At 36.6% G+C, this 18545-nt stretch overlaps 1 protein-coding gene across 3 annotated transcripts in view; it reads right to left on the reverse strand.

Annotated features, from left to right (window-relative positions):
* Nucleotides 1-1125: 1125 nt before the first annotated feature.
* The window catches only part of LOC127861062 (uncharacterized), a 31119-nt gene continuing 13699 nt past the window's right edge, over nt 1126-18545 (reverse strand). For 2 of the 3 annotated variants that reach the window (XM_052399427.1, XM_052399426.1), the window contains exons 3-8: nt 7650-7830; nt 6977-7142; nt 6017-6084; nt 5115-5190; nt 2873-3070; nt 1126-1534 (exon numbers count right to left, since the gene is read on the reverse strand). In XM_052399427.1, coding sequence (XP_052255387.1) covers nt 1449-1534; nt 2873-3070; nt 5115-5190; nt 6017-6084; nt 6977-7142; nt 7650-7830 — 775 coding nt within the window. In that variant the 3' untranslated portion in view covers nt 1126-1448. Of the gene's footprint in view, nt 1535-2872; nt 3071-5114; nt 5191-6016; nt 6085-6976; nt 7143-7649; nt 7831-15180; nt 15998-18545 lie in introns of those variants that run through there. The other variant, XM_052399425.1, reaches the window with a different exon arrangement.

Here is an 18545-nt window from a genome sequence, read left to right on the forward strand (position 1 = left end):
TGATTGGTTGATGCGAACGTTTGCATTGTAAGCGATAATTGGTGGATGCGACCAAATGATTTTTAATCGAGAAAAAAATTGATACAGGATGACATACACAACCCTTAAAAGTGGGCATTGCGGAGTAATTTTTGGACAAGTTTTAAATAACATACTAGAACGATTTCTTTCATAAGGTCTGTTTCATATTATTAACTATTTTAAATTGATAGTTGGAATATTATTGTTTAAGAGTCCTCTACGCGCTGACTCGTGAATGCGACACTTCTAAAGCGATGACATGCTTATCAATACAATCAGGAAAATTGCATTCTAAGCGATGATTGGTTAATCCATATATATACCTGGAAAACATAACATGTAAATTATGTTTAAATTGTTGTAAATAATGTTTTCCATATTGTCTTTGTTTGGGGTAAGATGTTATTGTTTTTTGTTTTTGTTGAATAAAATGTTTTATTTTATGCTTTCCGGTGGTTTATAGAGAAATATCAGTGAAATAAAATTGGTATTTCACTGAATTAAACAGTGAAAAATAACAGCGAAAAATAACGATATTTTTGACTGATTTACTGTGAAATGACGTCATTTTTCGACGAAAAACGTCATAAATCCAGTGAAATTATCCACTTAAACTCTTTTACAATGTAAATAAACGGTAAAAATACATAAAAGAAAAAAAAATGTTGGATTCGATGGAATATCGATTTTAATTCACTAATGATCATAAAAATACATATTTTATATAATCACTCGTGAAATAAAATCGATATTCCATCGAATCCAACAAATAGCCTCTCTTACATGTAGTTACGTCGGCCTCTGTGTAATATGTACGTAACTGGTCTGAACATACAGAAAAGTTAACCATTTATGCCCAGTGGACTCTCCCATCCTTCTAAATTGGATCAATTTATTTCCAAAATTAGGGATGTCAAGTATATTTATTTTTATATTTAGAATATTTCTTACAGAAATTCATTTAAGCAAAGAGCGCAGACCCTGATTAGACGCCGCATCATGCGGCGTCTCATCTGGGTCTACGCTGTTTGCCAAGGCTTTTTTTAGACGCTAGGCATAAATGGGTTAAGGAGACGACAAAATTCACAAATAATAACACTAAAAAGTATTCCGTCGCAAGACATTTATTGTAATGACCGACTGAAATTGTAACGTATATAATATATATGGTTCTTATACATATATATGAATAGGTGAATGTAAACAAGAAAACGTTTTATTTTTCAGAAGTTTTTAAATATCACACCGATGCTTGAATAAAAGCTTCTATCTTGTTAAAATCAGTTTGAACATACAAAGTATAAAAAATAAATAATATGCCCAAACAGTTTAATGCAAGATATAAATAAATAACAAGTGAATAAAAACAATAAACTCGCTGACGTCCATTCAGTGACGTCATAGTTGTGAAACTTCGCCCCCACACGCTATATAATCGTTTTCGCCCTCATAAATGGTCCATATTTCTCATTAAATCGCATGCTTGTGCTTTCTGGAACACCGCCATCAAAGCCTGTAATAATAATTATCAATACATGTAATTACAACGAGAACTACCGTTTACCTTGTTTTGCTCCGCTTCGGAACTACTTTTTGTATTGTATATTTAGCTTTACAACGCTAATTTTGTTTGTAGTCTATATAAAGGTATGCTTCTATAGACATATATTTTGCTAGAATAACAACTCATCTCGTAATGTAGCCTCTTGCCCGGAATGACTTTTTATCCAAAAGCTTAATGATTTTATAAAAGGAACCTCTGGGTGTCGTGCAAACTTAAGCTTTACATGCCTACATTCCTAAACACTGCTACGTCATGGACATAGCGGACTACTTTCTTGGCATTTCATTTGCGGTTAATGGCCAAAAGGAGGTTGCACTTGTAGACGATTTAACTCGTTTAAATGTATAAATCGTGGGATAAATGGAGCCTCGCCGTGTAAACCTTTCTTCAACTCGTCGGATGAATTCAATATAAAGAAGTGAAACCCCAGTTGCTCCAGCCCAGCAGTATTGAATTCCTGTTATACATACGTTCGTGGTCCTTTATTTATGGCACGTAACCAATTGCCAAAACAGTACGGCACAATACGAAACAACATACCGTAATTACTCTATGTTTTCGGACACTCTAAGTTTTCGGACACCCCCTTTTTTTAGCAAAAATAATTATTTTTCGTGACTCTTTATTTTCGGACACACGAGTTTTCGTCCGTTATTTATGTTTTAAAATTTTGTTAATATTTTTCTTATCTAAGTTTTCGGACACGAATTTTCTTTATTATTTTTAAGTGTCCGAAAACATAGAGTATTTACGGTACACAGATAGTAGAATAAAGCCGGGGTCACCGCCTTGGAACGGTTAATGCTAAGCACTGGTTTAAACCGGTTTTAGAGTGATAAACCTCACACTTGGCCCAGCAATATTCATGATACGTATACGTGTTAATAAAACACAATGAATACAATGACACTTACATAGTATTCTCTATAAACCACGAAAGAAAATATAAGAATCAAACAAGAGATTGCCAAGCAATATGGTCCCCTGCCGGTGAAACTCCACCATTGTCAGTATTTTTTATATTTGTTGCCATAGCAACCAGAATTCTTGAGGTAGGAACAAAATGAATTGACGTGCATAATCTTAATATTGCCATCTGTCCATGTTTTAAGTTTCATTAATCAATATGAATAACTTTTAAAGTTATCGCAGGATCCAGAAAAGTGTGACGGACTGACAGTCTGACTGACAGACAGACAGACTGACGCACAGAGCGCAAACCATAAGTCCCCTCCGATTTCACCGGTAGGGGACAAAAATATGTTTATCACATCAGCGCGTGTTTACCTGTCAGTATATTATTAGCTGGCGGCGGAATGTATTTCCGGCGGGTGAACGCGTAACCGGAGAGACTGCTGACGCAGGTCCGGTCGTAACTTCCGTCGGGAGAACTGCAGATTCCCGCCGGCAACTTGGAGCGGGATTCCCTCGGCGGTCGGGGCACTTGATGTATTTCTTCCCTTGGCGGATTTACGATGCCGTTGACTAAAAATATGAATAAAACGAATAAATAGTTAGTGTTCTTCATGCAGTTCGAACAGGCTAATCAGGGACGACACTTTCCGCTTTTAAGACATTTTTCGTTTAAATGAAGTCTCTTCTTAGAAAAAATCCAATGTAGGCGGAAAGTGTCGTCCCTGATTAGCCTGTGCGGACTGCACAGGCTAATCTGAGACGACACTTTACGAACATGCATTAAGCCCAGTTTTCTGAGAACAAGGCTCATTTGTTCACAACCTGCACAGTCTAGACATCGCTGCGGTCGCAGTGGCAGTTCGTATTCGTACCACATTGGTACTGGTTCCATCCTTGGACAGGGTTGCTCTCAAGTCACTTCTTCCAGATTCTCACAGTTCATGTGGTTGTCTGCACTGGTGTTGTTTGTAATGTTCACCATGATATTCGACTTCTCTGTGCTGATGTTTATCCCGTATGCTTTTGCTTTTTCATAGAATCAATTTTTGAGGTATTGGTGTTCACTGCTGGTACCACCCATAATGTCAATTTGAGTCTTGTTCTGAGAAAACTGGGCTAAATGGATGTGCGTAAAGTGTCATCCCAGATTAGCCTGTGCAGTCCGCACAGGCTAATCAGGGACGACACTTTCCGCCTAAACTTGATTTTCGGTAAGGAGGGACTTCCTTGAAACTAAAAACACCATAAAAGCGGAAAGTGGCGTCCCTAATTAGCCTGTGCGGACTGCACAGGCTAATCTGGGACGACACTTTACGCACATGCATTAAGTCCAGTTTTCTCAGAACGCGGCTCATTTCATCAGCGAATCTAAAAATGGTGATGTGGTTTCCACCGATGGAGAAAGAGGTGTGTTGGTATTGGAGATTTTCATGCATTATCTTCTAAAGAAAAAGGTTACAATGAATGGAAGATAGCAAACGCATCCGACAAACACCAAATGATGTCCTGAAAGTCACCCTTATATTCATAGAGAAGTACTGCGCTGCTGGCTTTTCAGTAGAGTTATTGGATGACTTGCACCAGCTTTTCGTCAATGTTAAATAGTCTCAGAAACTGCCATAGGCAATCATGCCACACGCGGTTGAAATTATTCTTAAAGTCGATACAGTTGTGGAAGAGCTTACGTTGGTGTTACATGTATTTTTCAAATATGCCTCTGCAGTTGAAGATTAATACCCTTGCGCGCCGCCCAGCTCTGAATCCAGTCTGCTCTTCCGCCAGCAGTTCCTCTGCTTTACTTGTCAATCGGTTTAGGATGATGCGTAGCGTGACTCTGGTTACGCTGATGGTGCGGTATTTCTCGCAAAGCTTGAGAGTTCCTTCTCTCTGTAGGAGAATGACCAGAGAGTCTTGTTCTCCTAACCGATCTTAGCCAGCTCGGAAGGGACGTTGTTCACTCCCGAAGATTTTTCTGCTTTCAAACTGCACTGCCTCCTCCACCTCTGTCTTAGGTTTGGACGGACTTTCGTCGTCCGCATCTGGTCTGGAATTGTTTTGATTGAGACTTGGGTCTGTTTGAAGCGGGTAGTTATAGAGGTCGATGCAGTTTTCAGTCCACCTGTTCAGGACATCGGCACTCACGGTCAGGAGGTTCCCGTCAGCGTCGGATATAACACTAGTCATTGGATGACGGCACTCTGTGAATGTATTGAGGGTGCTGAAAGCCCGCTTACTGCTACCTGTGTTCATCTCTTTGTCTGTGTTAATGAATTGTCCTTCAATCCACTCCTCCTTGGCATTTTTATTCTTCTTCCTCAACTCCCGCGACGATACCCGAACATTGACGAGCGAACAGTAAATGTTCGGATATCGTCGCGAGAAATTCGCATGGAATACATTAAAAAATTAAAGCGAGTATTTTGTAGCTCCTTAAATCTATGTTACCAGACCACATCTAGCGTAGAAAATTTGGCTATTGCAATAGGGAAACACTCCTTTTTTATGGGTTAACGTTATTTTACGAACTGCTTTATGAAATGTTCGTTGATTTTGAGTATTTATGGACTTAAAAGTTAACAACATAAAACAATAAGAAAGCTGGCAGACATATTACCTATCCTGTAAGGGGGCGCAACTTTTCTTTTCCTCAGCAAGTATCGATGAGGGTTATGTGCCGACGGCATTGCTGTCTACAAAAATAGAACGTTTCTCTAAATAGAAGTGAGTACAGTATACAAAAACAACAATGGCTACTAAATCAATTTAATGTTAATTACAATTAATTTCCTTCGAAATCATAAATAGAAAACGAAGTCCGCATTACATCTCAATCGTGACACATCGACAATCTCCGGAATCCTCCGTAAGATTAACAATATTTACAGATCGACTATCTCCGGAATCCTCTGTAAGAAAGATGCAATATATTGTCTGATGATCCAGAAACGATAAATCTTTACAAAAGCACTCGATTTGCATCCGCCAAGCTCCGAAACCAAAGTTTAATCAAGCTTTTCTTAGTGATGAAAATACAAAAAACTAACATGAAAATCATGTTTCTGAATGAAGAATGAATATTTAAAACCAGTATTTACGTAATATGTTACCTTTTGTAAAAGAAAAACAAAACACACACACTTCTGTTGAACGAATGGCCACACACTTCGTTACTTGTAAGATGTTTGGATTTTCAGTGAAGGAAATGACTTTCTCTGGTTGCAGAACTAGTTATGTATGAGACGCGTTCTGAGAAAACGGGGCTTATGCGTAAAGTCTCATCCCAGATAAGCCTGTGCAGTCCGCACAGGCTAATCAGGGACGTCACTTTCCGCTTTTAATGGTATTTTTCGTTTAAAAGAAGTCTCTTCTAAACGAAAATCCAGTTAAGGCGGAAAGTGTCGTCCCTGATAAGATTGTGCGGACTGCACAGGCTAATCTGGAACGACACTTTACGCACATGCATAAAGCCAAGTTTTCTCAGAACGCGTCTCATATATTTTCAACCCCAATACGTACCGAATCACAGACAGGCAGCATCATTTCCGACCGGATGTCGAAGTTTGCGCTCATAATGTTGACCGGAACTGAAAAAGGGAATATTAAAAAAAAATCATTTTACAGGTTTGACTGCTTACCGTATTTACACGTTTAAATGCGAAGATAAGAAGACTGTTTTGCATAAAGTAAGAGAAAATTACAAACAAGAGCTGTCTCCATTGGAAGACGGACCCCGAAAAACGCTTTTTTCTAAACCTTAACGCAGATTTCGAAACCTACACGCGGACCCTAAGTTCAAAGTCAAGGTCAAAGGGGTAAAATGTTTGTGCGTATGGAAAGGCCTTGTCCATATACACATGCATACCAAATATGAAGGTAACATCTGAAGCGACATAGAAGTTATGAGCATTTTTCGAAACCTAAACGCAAAAGTGTGACGGAAAGACAGACGGACAGACAGACAGACGGATAGTGCGATCACTATATGCCCTCCTTCGGGGGCATAACAAGACACCCTTCCAGATCTGCAGGGAGTTTACTTGTACATCTTGATATTTCGAGCCATTCCGGAATCCACCGTAACATAGATTGATATCAATCTTAATACATCGACAATCTCCGTAATGCACCGTAAGATAGATGATTTGTGCAATAGTGTCTGCCGATCCATATTGGTACATGCAGCCGCTTCCGTTAGCCGCAAGGAAAGCTAACCTCTTTGGTTTACCTATTTAACCCATTTATGCCTAGCGTTTAGAAAAAAGGCCTGGCAAACAGCGTAGACCCAGATGAGACGACGCATGATGCGGCGTCTCATCAGGGTCTGCGCTGTTTGCTGAAAGGAATTTCTGTAAGAAATATTCTAAATATAGAAATAAATATACTAGACATCCCTAATTTGGAAAATACATTGATCCAATTTAGAAAGATGGGAGAGTCCACTAGGCATAAATGGTTTAAGATTTTCGTTTGCTTTACCTATTGACCCATCAATTGGTCGGTCCATGTCCCTCTTGTGAACTATCTGTGGCTGTTTGGTTCCCGGTGTCTCCTGGTAGGACACGCGGTACACACTTCCGGGAGGCTCTGGTGCAGAACCGGAAGTTCCTTTACCGTTGTCTATCCACTGAAGACTGCACACGGGCTGGAAGAGATATATTAAACGAAATAATACAATGACGTCATCGTTAAACTATAGAAAGTACTAAATGACGTCATCTTCGATGCTTCTTCATAATATTAGTTATGTTTTATTCGTTTTTCACTTTTAAATATAATAAATATAGTAATAAGATAAATAAAGTAATTATATTATTATATCATATCTATTATTATATAAATTAAAGTAATTAAATATAGTAATTAGAATGTGACATGGAGACAAGCAATCGTTTTTTGTGTTCAAGAAGACTTAATCCATATATGCCTATCGCCTGGAAAAAAGGCCTTGGTAAACAGCAAAGATGCGGCGTCTCATCAGGGTCTGCGCTAATTTGCTTAAAGGAATTTCTGTAAGAAATATTCTAAATATAGAAATAAATATACTAGACAACTCTAATTTTGGATGTAAATTGATCCAATTTAGAAGGATGGAAGAATCCACTAGGCATAAATGGGTTAATTCAACATTAAAAGAAAAATTACATCAAACCTTTTTATTGAATCTCTTGATGTGGAACACCTGCCGAGATTGTGGGTTGTGCCTCCGATTATCGATCGAGGTGATGACAAAGTCAGGCTGACCCCGGGGCAGCTCCCAGCCCCCCACGGGCATCTCGCCGGCGAACTGCGACTTGTTTTCTGTGCGCCATTGCGAGCTAGGGTACAGCTGACTGCAAATAAATTGTAGGTTGTAGTACTGGTAGTGGCGGTGGCGGCGATGGCGGTGGCGATGGTGGCGATGGTGGTGATGGTGGTGGTGATGATGATGATGATGATGATGATGATGATGATGATGATGATGATGATGATGATGATGATGATTATTATTATTATTATTATTATTATTATTATTATTATTATTATTATTATTATTATTATTATTATTATTATTATGTTATCATTCATTATTATGCTAGTGATAACCAAATTATGCAGGTAAAACTTAAAAGACAAGAAGATTAAAAACATCCATTAGAAACTGCATTTTAATCTTGGCGCTGTGTCTATGAAAGTATAATTGCCTTTTGCAAGAAATCGGAAAAAAAGTCGCATTGATCCTTTTTGATTAAATCTTGATATAAAGAATAATCTTTAATAAGCCTTCGATTTACCAAACACACGTGCACGCTTCTTTAACTCTCCCATTATGATTTGCATATTGCAAAGTTCAATCCAAAACGATTCCGCAAACAATTTCACGTTCATACATTTAATAATAGAAGCTTGATTCAAATACAATCAAAGAAGAATAGTATATGACTTATTATCCAATAACGATCCAATTCTAAACTTACTTTTATAACAACTGACTTACTTACCGATCGAAATACTTTTCTTACCTCCTTCATTTGTTACTTACTTCTTTCGCTTCCTTTTGATCCTGAAATGAATTGCTTCCTTCATTCGCACAATCCCTCAGTCACCTCCATCAATCATTCCTTTCTTCATAACTTCACTACTTCACTTCATCCCTTCATTCCCTCCATCACTCAATTTCTACATCACTCAATGTCCCAATCACCCCACCCCTTCATTCACTCACTCGTTCAATTCATCTTTTCATTACCTCTCTCATGCCCTCAGGCTCAATATCGTTATTTCCTCCCTCCCTCACTCCACCCTCTTCTTCCCTATCTGACGCCATCTATTCCATTCATACCTGCATTCAATCCAACCTTTCACCCTTCCCTCATTCACTCCACCCTCGTGCTTCCTTAATTCCACCCTTCATTCACGCTATCATTTCATTCCCACCGTCAATCCCTTCATCCCTCAATTCACTCCATCCCGCATTCCCTATCTTTGATAATCGCTTTGATAATCGCTCCCTTACTCCCTCCGTTCTTCGTCTATTACTCCATCGCTTCCTTCTTTCCAGCAGTCGCGTTATGAGAAAACTGGACGTAATGCATGTGCGTAAAGTGTCGTCCCAGATTATCCTGTGTAGTCCGCACAGGCTAATTATGGACGTCACTTTCCACTTTTACGGTATTTTAGTTTTTATGAAAATTAAGCTTAGGCGGAAAGTGTCGTCCCTGATTAGCCTGTGCGGACTGCACAGGCTGATCTGGGACGACACTAGACGGACATGCATTATGCCCAGTTTTCTCAGAACATGACTCAAATTATAGAAGACTTCTCACACATACAGCCTAGCTGTCATATCACTAACTTGCGAAATTACAATAAAAGCAACTCAAGATATGCGAGTAATAAGATAATTAATTATATATTAAAGGCTTTCAATACCTTTCCATTGTGCCGCTTTTTTGAAAATATTAAACTTGCACGATATTTTAAAACATTCAATAATTAAAAATACACCTGTTTGAAATACGCATTATAGCAAAGTATTTGCAGGTGAGTGATATCTTTATCTATTAGTTTCTTTGTGAACTAGCATATCCAGTCACACAATCTGTACATTATTATTCAAAAAAGTTGATTTTTGCTTTCACAGAAAAGTCGCAACTTGCATTCTGAATTTCCGGGTCTCTACGTTATGAATGTCAATTTTCGATTCAAAAAGAAGATAAGGAAATTTAAACAAGCTTATATCGATTTCTAAAGAAAATTGTCATTACTATTACTTCTATGGGTTATTCCATTGATTTGCAAGAACTGCAAGCAAAAGACATTGTTTACTTAGAATTGGCCTGCGTTATTATACAAATACTACAACAACGAATCTAAACGGACATTCTCATCTAAATGAAAAGAATATTAATGAGATAACGGAACCTGTGTGCGTCGATGAAATATAACATAATAATACTAATAATAATGATAATAATAATAATGATGATGATGATGATGATGATGATGATGATGATGATGATGATGATGGTGGTGGTGGTTGTGGTGGTGGTGGTGGTGATGATGATGAGTATGATGATGATGATGATGATGATGATGATAATGATGATGATGATGATGGTGGTGGTGGTGGTGATGATGATGATGATGAGTATGATGATGATGATGATGATGATGATGATGATGATGATGATGATGATGATGATGATGATGATGATGGTGATGATGATGATGATGATGATGATGATGATGATGATGATGATGATGATGATGATGATGATGATGATGATGCTGCTGCTGCTGCTGCTGCTGCTGCTGATGATGATGATGATGATGATGATGATGATGATGATGATGATGATGATGATGATGATGATGATGATGATGAGTTTGATGATGATGATGATGATTTAAATTTTTTTTTTTTTTTAATTATTTAAATGATATACATGAAATGAAACAATATTGTCGTTAACAACGATGACAACGATACTATGATAGGCCTAGATAATGGGATATGGTATAATGATAGCTTGTGAGTTAGAACAAGTTAAATAAATAAAAAAACCCGGAGACAATCAGTGTAAAAATTATCAATAACGCCGTTTTATGTTGTTTTCAAAATATGACCAGCAAAGCAAATAAAACAATCATCGTTAATTAACTTCAGCGCAGCGTTGTCTTCAAATCAAACGCCTATTTATTTGACATGCTCTTGGTGCATGTGATTTTAAAATTGACTTAATTTAACTCTATCAGTGCTGGAACCGAATTTTGAAGGCCTTTGCAACCAGTTTGGATCCAGATGAGACGCCACAGAATAGTATTCTTTGAAAAAAAATCGAAGAAAATGCTAATTTTAGAAATTCAGCAGACGACATTTTAGCAGACGACAATTTTCCCAGCATGCAACGGGTTAAGCCCACGGTGGCAACGGCCATATGTCAGAAGTTTGTTTGGCCTACACGAAGATTTCAATCGCATTTCAATCGCCATGAACGTTTTATCTATTCAATTATATACAGTTCAATTGCCTATTGCATTTGTCGGGAATATTGGATAGAAATCATAATGTATACGAGAAGTTGATTGAACATTTGTTCGATAGTATAAACAATGCGCAATGGAATGTCAAAGCTGTGATTGCAGCCCGTCTAACGAGGTCTTAAACGATCACCGCATTGAGTTGGGTTTTACAAAAATAATAAAGATAATAATTAGAAGCGTTTAAAAAAATTGACCGCACAAAAAAGTCTGTCTGTCGCGATTTTCATAGATTTTATTATTCAATGTGTTTCTTGATATTATAATTATGTTTGGATAGGTATTTTTTGTTAGTACATAACTGCAATTACGTTTAAAGAAATCATTTGTGAACAGGTCCCTTTAAAGAGACCTTTTTACAGATTTTGGCATGTATTGAAGATTTGTATTAAACGCTTTATATTCATAAATGTGAACATTGGATCTAAAAAGTAAAAAACTAGTAAAAAAAATTACAAGAACAAAATTAATGAAAGAAAAAAAAATCCTCGAATGAGCTCGAACCACTGACCCCTTGAGTAAAAGTCTATCGCTTAGACCACTCGGCCATTCGTGCTCATACAATGAGTGATGCATTTTATACTTTATATTATTTATCCTGGTAGTATCACAAAACATAACGACAACAACAGAACTCTCCAAATTATTAAATCGTTTCGCGTTGCAACGCTTTATAATTTCAGGTTTTAAAAATCGTCAAAAGATACATATAATGGATATGTAGAGCATGATTAATGTTCAGTAATACTGTTTCCTCACAAATATCATAACCACAACGAAAATTTGCGAATCTGAAACAATTTTTTTTCTCATTTTGTCAAATTACTTAAACATGAAAAGGTTCCTTTAATAAGCAATGCATGTACAAGATTACTCATCGATTAGTAAAGTTTTTCACTTTCATTCCCGCACACGTGATAAGGCTTGGGCAAACATAAGACTTCGGAACCTTTTCGTCGAGATTGCGAGATTTGTAGCCTTACAGCGGATTAGCGGAGGTTAAAACAAAGATCGCCAGACAAACGAAAGAGGGTGAGGATTAAACGTTAAGCCTTTTCGACCCTCTACCCGACTTATACAGATACATGTTTGTACTTTCAAAACATTAATGCCATTAACCCATTTATGCATAGCGGCTAGAAAAAGGCATTGGCAAACAGCGTAGACCCAGATGAGACGCCGCATCATGCGTCTACGCTGTTTGCTTAAAAGAATTTCTGTAAGAAATGTTCTAAATATAGAAATAAACAAACTAGATATCCCTAATTTTGGAAATACATTGATCCAATTTAGAATGATGGGAGAGTCCACTAGGCATAAATGGGTTAATTTATTGATGAATATTGCACACAAAAAAGACGCAAATCGTAATGGGATGATTATTGTATTGAAATTAGGGATGGCAAAATCATTCGAATATTCGATTGAATGGTTTTTCGAATATTCGAATACCGATATAGGTATTCGATGCCTTCCCTAATTGAAATAATGACAACTTCAAAACCTGATAAATGACGACGACGACAACAACAACAACAACATCAGCAGCAACAGAACACAATTCAACAACAAATGCGTTAGACATTTTTAAGATCGATTTCCATTTTGACCATTGTTCTGATAATCTATCATAATAAAACTTCAAACAGGATATCTAGCATTCGGTACCCCTCGCAGATTATCAATACTTGTCCGATGTTTGACGGATAGGGCCGAGAATGTGCGATTGGATATCTAGAAGCAGATGATGAGTAATATCCTAATGATTTTCAATTTAAACTTTTGTTACATTCCACTAGAAAACGGCCGGAATAAAAGTTGCAAAACAGTCGATTTTGATTTGCGTCAAAGTCTTTCTTGGTTTGTACATGACATATCTTTTTTATTGCATGAATCGATTCGGCTTAGATTGGCCTTTTAGAAAAGGTATGGTTATGTGGTCTCTATGTGCAAAATGTTGCATTCATTTTCGCTTAAAGTTGCCGCTTTAACACTGAATTATATAAGAAAAATATTTAGTATATTATGACCTACAGACAGAGAGCTTTCACTACATTACGTTTCTATTATCCCCAAGTTAGTTTCCTTTGTGCGTTCAAATACAAAGCGCCGCAATACGTTATCAAACGAGGCGATTGCGTCGAAATCAAACATTAAGCATTGTTCGACAATAATCGATACCTCATCATCAGATTGTAATACGAAATATTATTATTTCTCGTTTAATCACCAGCGAACAATACTTACCGTGGGATGTTAATATCTGTGTTCGATAATTACTCGTTTCAAAATGTTAAATGCGGGATTACAAAGATCAATGAAAATATCCCATATGGCACAAACTGTTCCATTACTTTACTTTTGACACTTATCGGCAGCAATCGAATAGTTTAAATAGTAGTATTAATAATCCAAAAGACATCATGTCTGTGCAAACCTTAGTTTTTCATGTGTAAGGATTGTACGCGTTTAAAAAAGAGAGATTGTTTTACGCCCTCTAGATTTCTCCTTTACTTCTCTGTGAGCTTTTACCAAGCCAAACATTTCTTTTATTATGGCAATATAAAAAAACACGTTGCTTCCATTGTAAATCCATACACGTTGGAGAAAAAATTAAAAGTACAGTAACAGGCGAGCAATTTAATTTACAGAAGAATATGAAATGTGCATCTAAAGATGTAATATACCTCATTACATGTAAACAGTGTAAGAAGCAGTGGACAAACCATGCAAATCGGTGTCAAAAAGAATGAACAGTCATCGATTTGACATAAGAAACTTGTCTAACCCTGAGTTTTCAACTTTGGTCGCATCATATTTTAATGAAGATCACCACAGCGCAAATGACTTTTCCTTTATGCCAATTGATGTTGTTAGTAACAACATAAATCGTCTGTGTAAAGAAACTTACTGGATTCATAGACTTAAAACATTACACCCAAATGGTATGAATAACAAAGTTCTTTTTAACATAAAAGACTAGCTCTTCAATTTAATAAGCTTACTTTTGTTTTTTCCTATTAGTATTTTTATATATAATTTTATAGGAAATTGTGTATTCTTGAATCCGAAAGTTAAGCTTAATTTAATTAACGTTCATTTTATTGAGGTACATTTTCCCGCATTTTAATGTACGTTAAGTCAATGACGTAACATCCGCTTTCTGTTATTATTTGTATTATCCTGATGAAGGCGTAAGCCGAAACGTTGATAAAAAAGGAAAGAAAAATATGTGTTTTTATTGGATTTATCATACTATATTATGGCAATATAGAATGTTTGCCGTACAAATATTACATCACATACATATATGAAATATTTCCGACGATAATACTGGTTTAGTCAAATTCTATATGCAAACCAATGAGAAAATGAGAAACTGGAAAACTGGGCATCGTGCATATGCGTAAAGTGTCATCCCAGATTAGCCTGTGCAGTACACACAGGCTCTTCATGAACGACAGTCTCCATTTGCATAGTATTGTTTCGTTTAATGGAGGTCCCTTCTGAGCGAAAAAACTGTTTATGGGGTAATGGGTTGTCCCATATTAAAATGTGCGGACTGGGGCGATAATCTGGGACGATACGTAACGCACATGCGTTAAGCCCAGTTTTCACAGAATGAGGCTCAATGAACGACAGCTATACCTATGTGCTTTGGACTTTGTTCTATACAATCAGGAGCGTTGCATGTTATGACACAGAGCAGTTATCAAACAATCATTTCATTGCGTTTATTGCATTTGTCAAACAAGGTACAGTTCGTGCAAAATCTACCCCTACCTTAAAAAAAACGTATAATGTTTCAGTACAGAGAGAAAGTTAATCGAATCATGCAATAAATCATTATCGTTATTTCAAATCCACAAATAAGCAGTGTTTTCATTAGGAAATCTGTGAATATAATAACATGATGATTTATAAATCCGGTTGTCAGACACAACTTTTAATTTTCATCATATTTGATTGGAAACTAAACTTTCTGCTGACATTTTAATGGAAAATCTGGCATTACGTTCCAAACTTAATAAACCTTGTGCGTATTTTTCTTTGAGCAAATTTTTTGTTCCTAAGTTCATTTTTACATAAAAATGATATATCCCATTATGGTAAAAATAAATCCCATACCGGTCAAAACGGTCGATTAAAAATGCACGTACGTGTCATTTCCAAGCAAGTCGCCATTACTATTTCGGGACACTCCCCGAGGAAAGGCGGTCGCAGCTCGTCGATCTCGCGTGTCGCTGCACGTGATCTGTGACGTCACGAGATCATGGGTCGCGTGCTGATACGTGACGTTATTGTTTGGTGTCGAAAGTGGCGGAAACAAAGTTACCTTGGACACCGTCGGGACCGGAAACTGATTTCTTGGTGCGTTCTCCATTAAAGTCATTGTGTAAATATCAGTTTGATAAAAAAACAACACTCTTTTAAAACTCTCCCTCAAGTGTGCGTACATAGATTTTATAAACAATTACTTATCGCATGCTTCCATTCATGTTCAAACCAAATGTACATAGGCCTATAATCCGATAAATACATTTAATAAAATGTTCCAGTCGTCAGTATTTTTATCAGAATACTTCTATTTGAGTCCCCGAGAAAACATATGAGCCTCTTTCTGGGAAAACGGTGCTTAATGCAATAGCGCGAAGGGTCGTCTCAGATTAGCCTGTGCATTCCACACAAGCTTATCATGGACGACACTTCCATCCTAAACTTGATTTTTGCCCAGAAAAGACTTCCTTTAAACGAAGAACAATAATCCAACGGAATGTGTCGGTCCTTATAAGCCGGTGCTGACTGCACAGGCTAATCTCGGACGACAATTTACGCAAATGATATTAAGCCCGGTTTTCCCAGAGCGAGGCTCATATACTACTGCTCAGTGTTATATTATAAGAATTTTTTAACGATCCCTACACAATGCTTAAAACTTTGTTTAAATATAAAAGAAAAAAGAATAAATCAAAATAATGTATTTCACTAAAACTCGTTTTAACATCCTTATCATTTTAATAAGGGATAGATATGTTCAGTCTCAAACAACGACAACGACATCAAACTTAAATAAATCATTCGTTGAGAATTTTGAAAATATCCTGTCTCATCCAAACGAAAAAAAGCAATTTATCTATTATCCGCTGTACAACATTGTTCAGGGATATTGAAGCACATTTCTTCGTAACATAATAAGAAAATCAAATATATCGAATATTAAGGCACATATTCTTTTGTAAATCCCCACAAAGCCGCGTTTTAAACCTGTCAAATCCTAGGTCCGCATTTTCCGTCACAGTTTTCGGGAAATTACTTTCATTTGTTCACTCCATCGACGAGTATACGAAAGCTCGCTAACCACCTGTGAAATTTCACTTATCAAAACGTAACAATCCGTGTCAGACATGTAAGTACTGAATATAAAGCGCCTTTACGCGCATATTGTGCAGTAAAATAATTAAACGCGTTGTTACGAATGCATCTCGTATTAAATACAGACCGGTTTAAATCGCCATCGATTAAATATGATTAAATTAAAATCCATTATTGAATTATAGATTTCTATTGATTTCCACAATCGCTGTTGTTATTACATTAACACTTTCTTATTAAAAAAATCTTTCAAAAAAAAAATTATTGTTTAACATAAATGTGAATAGCAGCACATGCAGCGGCGCTTTCTTTAACCGTGCATACATGTACATACATTTTAAACGTCTTTAAAGAAAAGGAAAGAAAACATTCGGTACCCCTCGCAGATTATAAATAATTAATCTTATCCGAAGTTTGACGGAAAGGGCCGAGAATGTGCGGTTGGAAAGAAACATGTCGCGAATTGGTGATTGTGTGATAATGTATCCGGTAAACTGAGGTTGAGTTTTGATACCGGTTTTTACAGTGAATGCCTTTGAAATTAGTTCTCTTGATACCAGTGTTTGAACAGCGTTAGAACCTAATTCGCGCCATAGCTGATTTAATCTAATCAAAGCGCCGAGAGCTTTATAAGTGGACATACGAAACGTGCTTTAAAAAAAATCATTTTCATTTATGATCGAAAAATATATGTATATGAACGTGAGTAAACTTAAACATAAAATGCAGATTTTCAGTCGCTTTTAGTTGAAATGCCGATCTGTAGACAGGTCTTTCCTTCCAGTATCCAAATGTCAGGTCCGATTTCTCAATTATTGTTAAAAATTGTTTTGTAACAGGATTTGCTTACAGGGAAAGATTGTTAATAGATTTTTAATAACCGGAATAGTTTTTTATTTTATTTTTAATAATAAGAAAATAATAATAATATATTATTATTAATTATTATTATTATTATTTTAATAATAATTATTATTATATTATCATTCATTATAACGCTAGTGATAAACAAATTTTGCAGATAAAACTTAATAGAACAAAAAAATCCTAATGATTAAAACATATATTGGAAACTGCATTTAAATCTTTGCGCTGTGCCTATGAAAGCATAATTGCGTTTTGCAAGAAAGTGAAAAATAAGTCACATTGATCCTTTATGATTATATCTTGATATCAAAGAATAACCTTTAATACGCCTCCAATTTACCAAACACACGTGCACGCTTCTTTAACTCTCCCATTATGATTTGCATATTGCAAAGTTCAGTGCAAAACCATTCCGCAAACAATTTCACGTTCATACATTAAATTATTGAAGCCTGATTCGAATATAATTATGGAAGAAAGGTACATGACTTATTATCAAATAACGATCATATTTTAAACTTACTTTTATAATAATTGACTTACTAACCGATCGAAACACTTCGTCAATCCTTTCTTTCCTCTTTCATGTATTCCTTACTTCTTTCGCTTCCTTATATATCGTAATATTAACCCATTTATGTCTAGCGTCTAGAAAAAGGCCTGGGCAAACAGCTTAGAACCAGATGGGACGCCGCATGATGCGGCGTCTCATCTGGGTCTGCGCTGTTTGCTTAAAGGAATTTCTGTAAGAAATATTCTAAATATAGAGAAAAAACAAACTAGACATCCCTAATTTTGAAAGTAAATTGATCCAATTTAGAAGGATGGGAGAGTCCATTAGGCATAAATGGGTAATGTCTTCCCTAATTCGCACAATCCCTCAGTATGTCCCATCAATCACTCCTTCCCGCCATTACTACACTCATTCACTTCATCTTTTCATACCCTCCATCACTCAATTTCCCCATCACTCAATTTCCCCATCACTGAATTTCCCCATCACTCAATTTCCCCATCACTGAATTTCCCCATCACTCAATTACCCCATCACACAGTTTCCCCATCACTCAATTTCCGCATCACTAAATACCCCCATTACTAAATTTCTCCATCACTCAATTTCCCCATCACTAAATTTCTCCATCACTCAATTTCCCCATCACTCAATTTCCACATAACTCAATTTCCCCATCACTCAATTTCCCCATCACTGAATTTCCCCATCACTCAATTTCCCCATCACTCAATTACCCCATCACTCAATTTCCCCATCGCTCAATAACCC

This window comes from Dreissena polymorpha, chromosome 15 (genome assembly GCF_020536995.1).
Source record: "Dreissena polymorpha isolate Duluth1 chromosome 15, UMN_Dpol_1.0, whole genome shotgun sequence".
NCBI lineage: Eukaryota > Metazoa > Mollusca > Bivalvia > Myida > Dreissenidae > Dreissena > Dreissena polymorpha.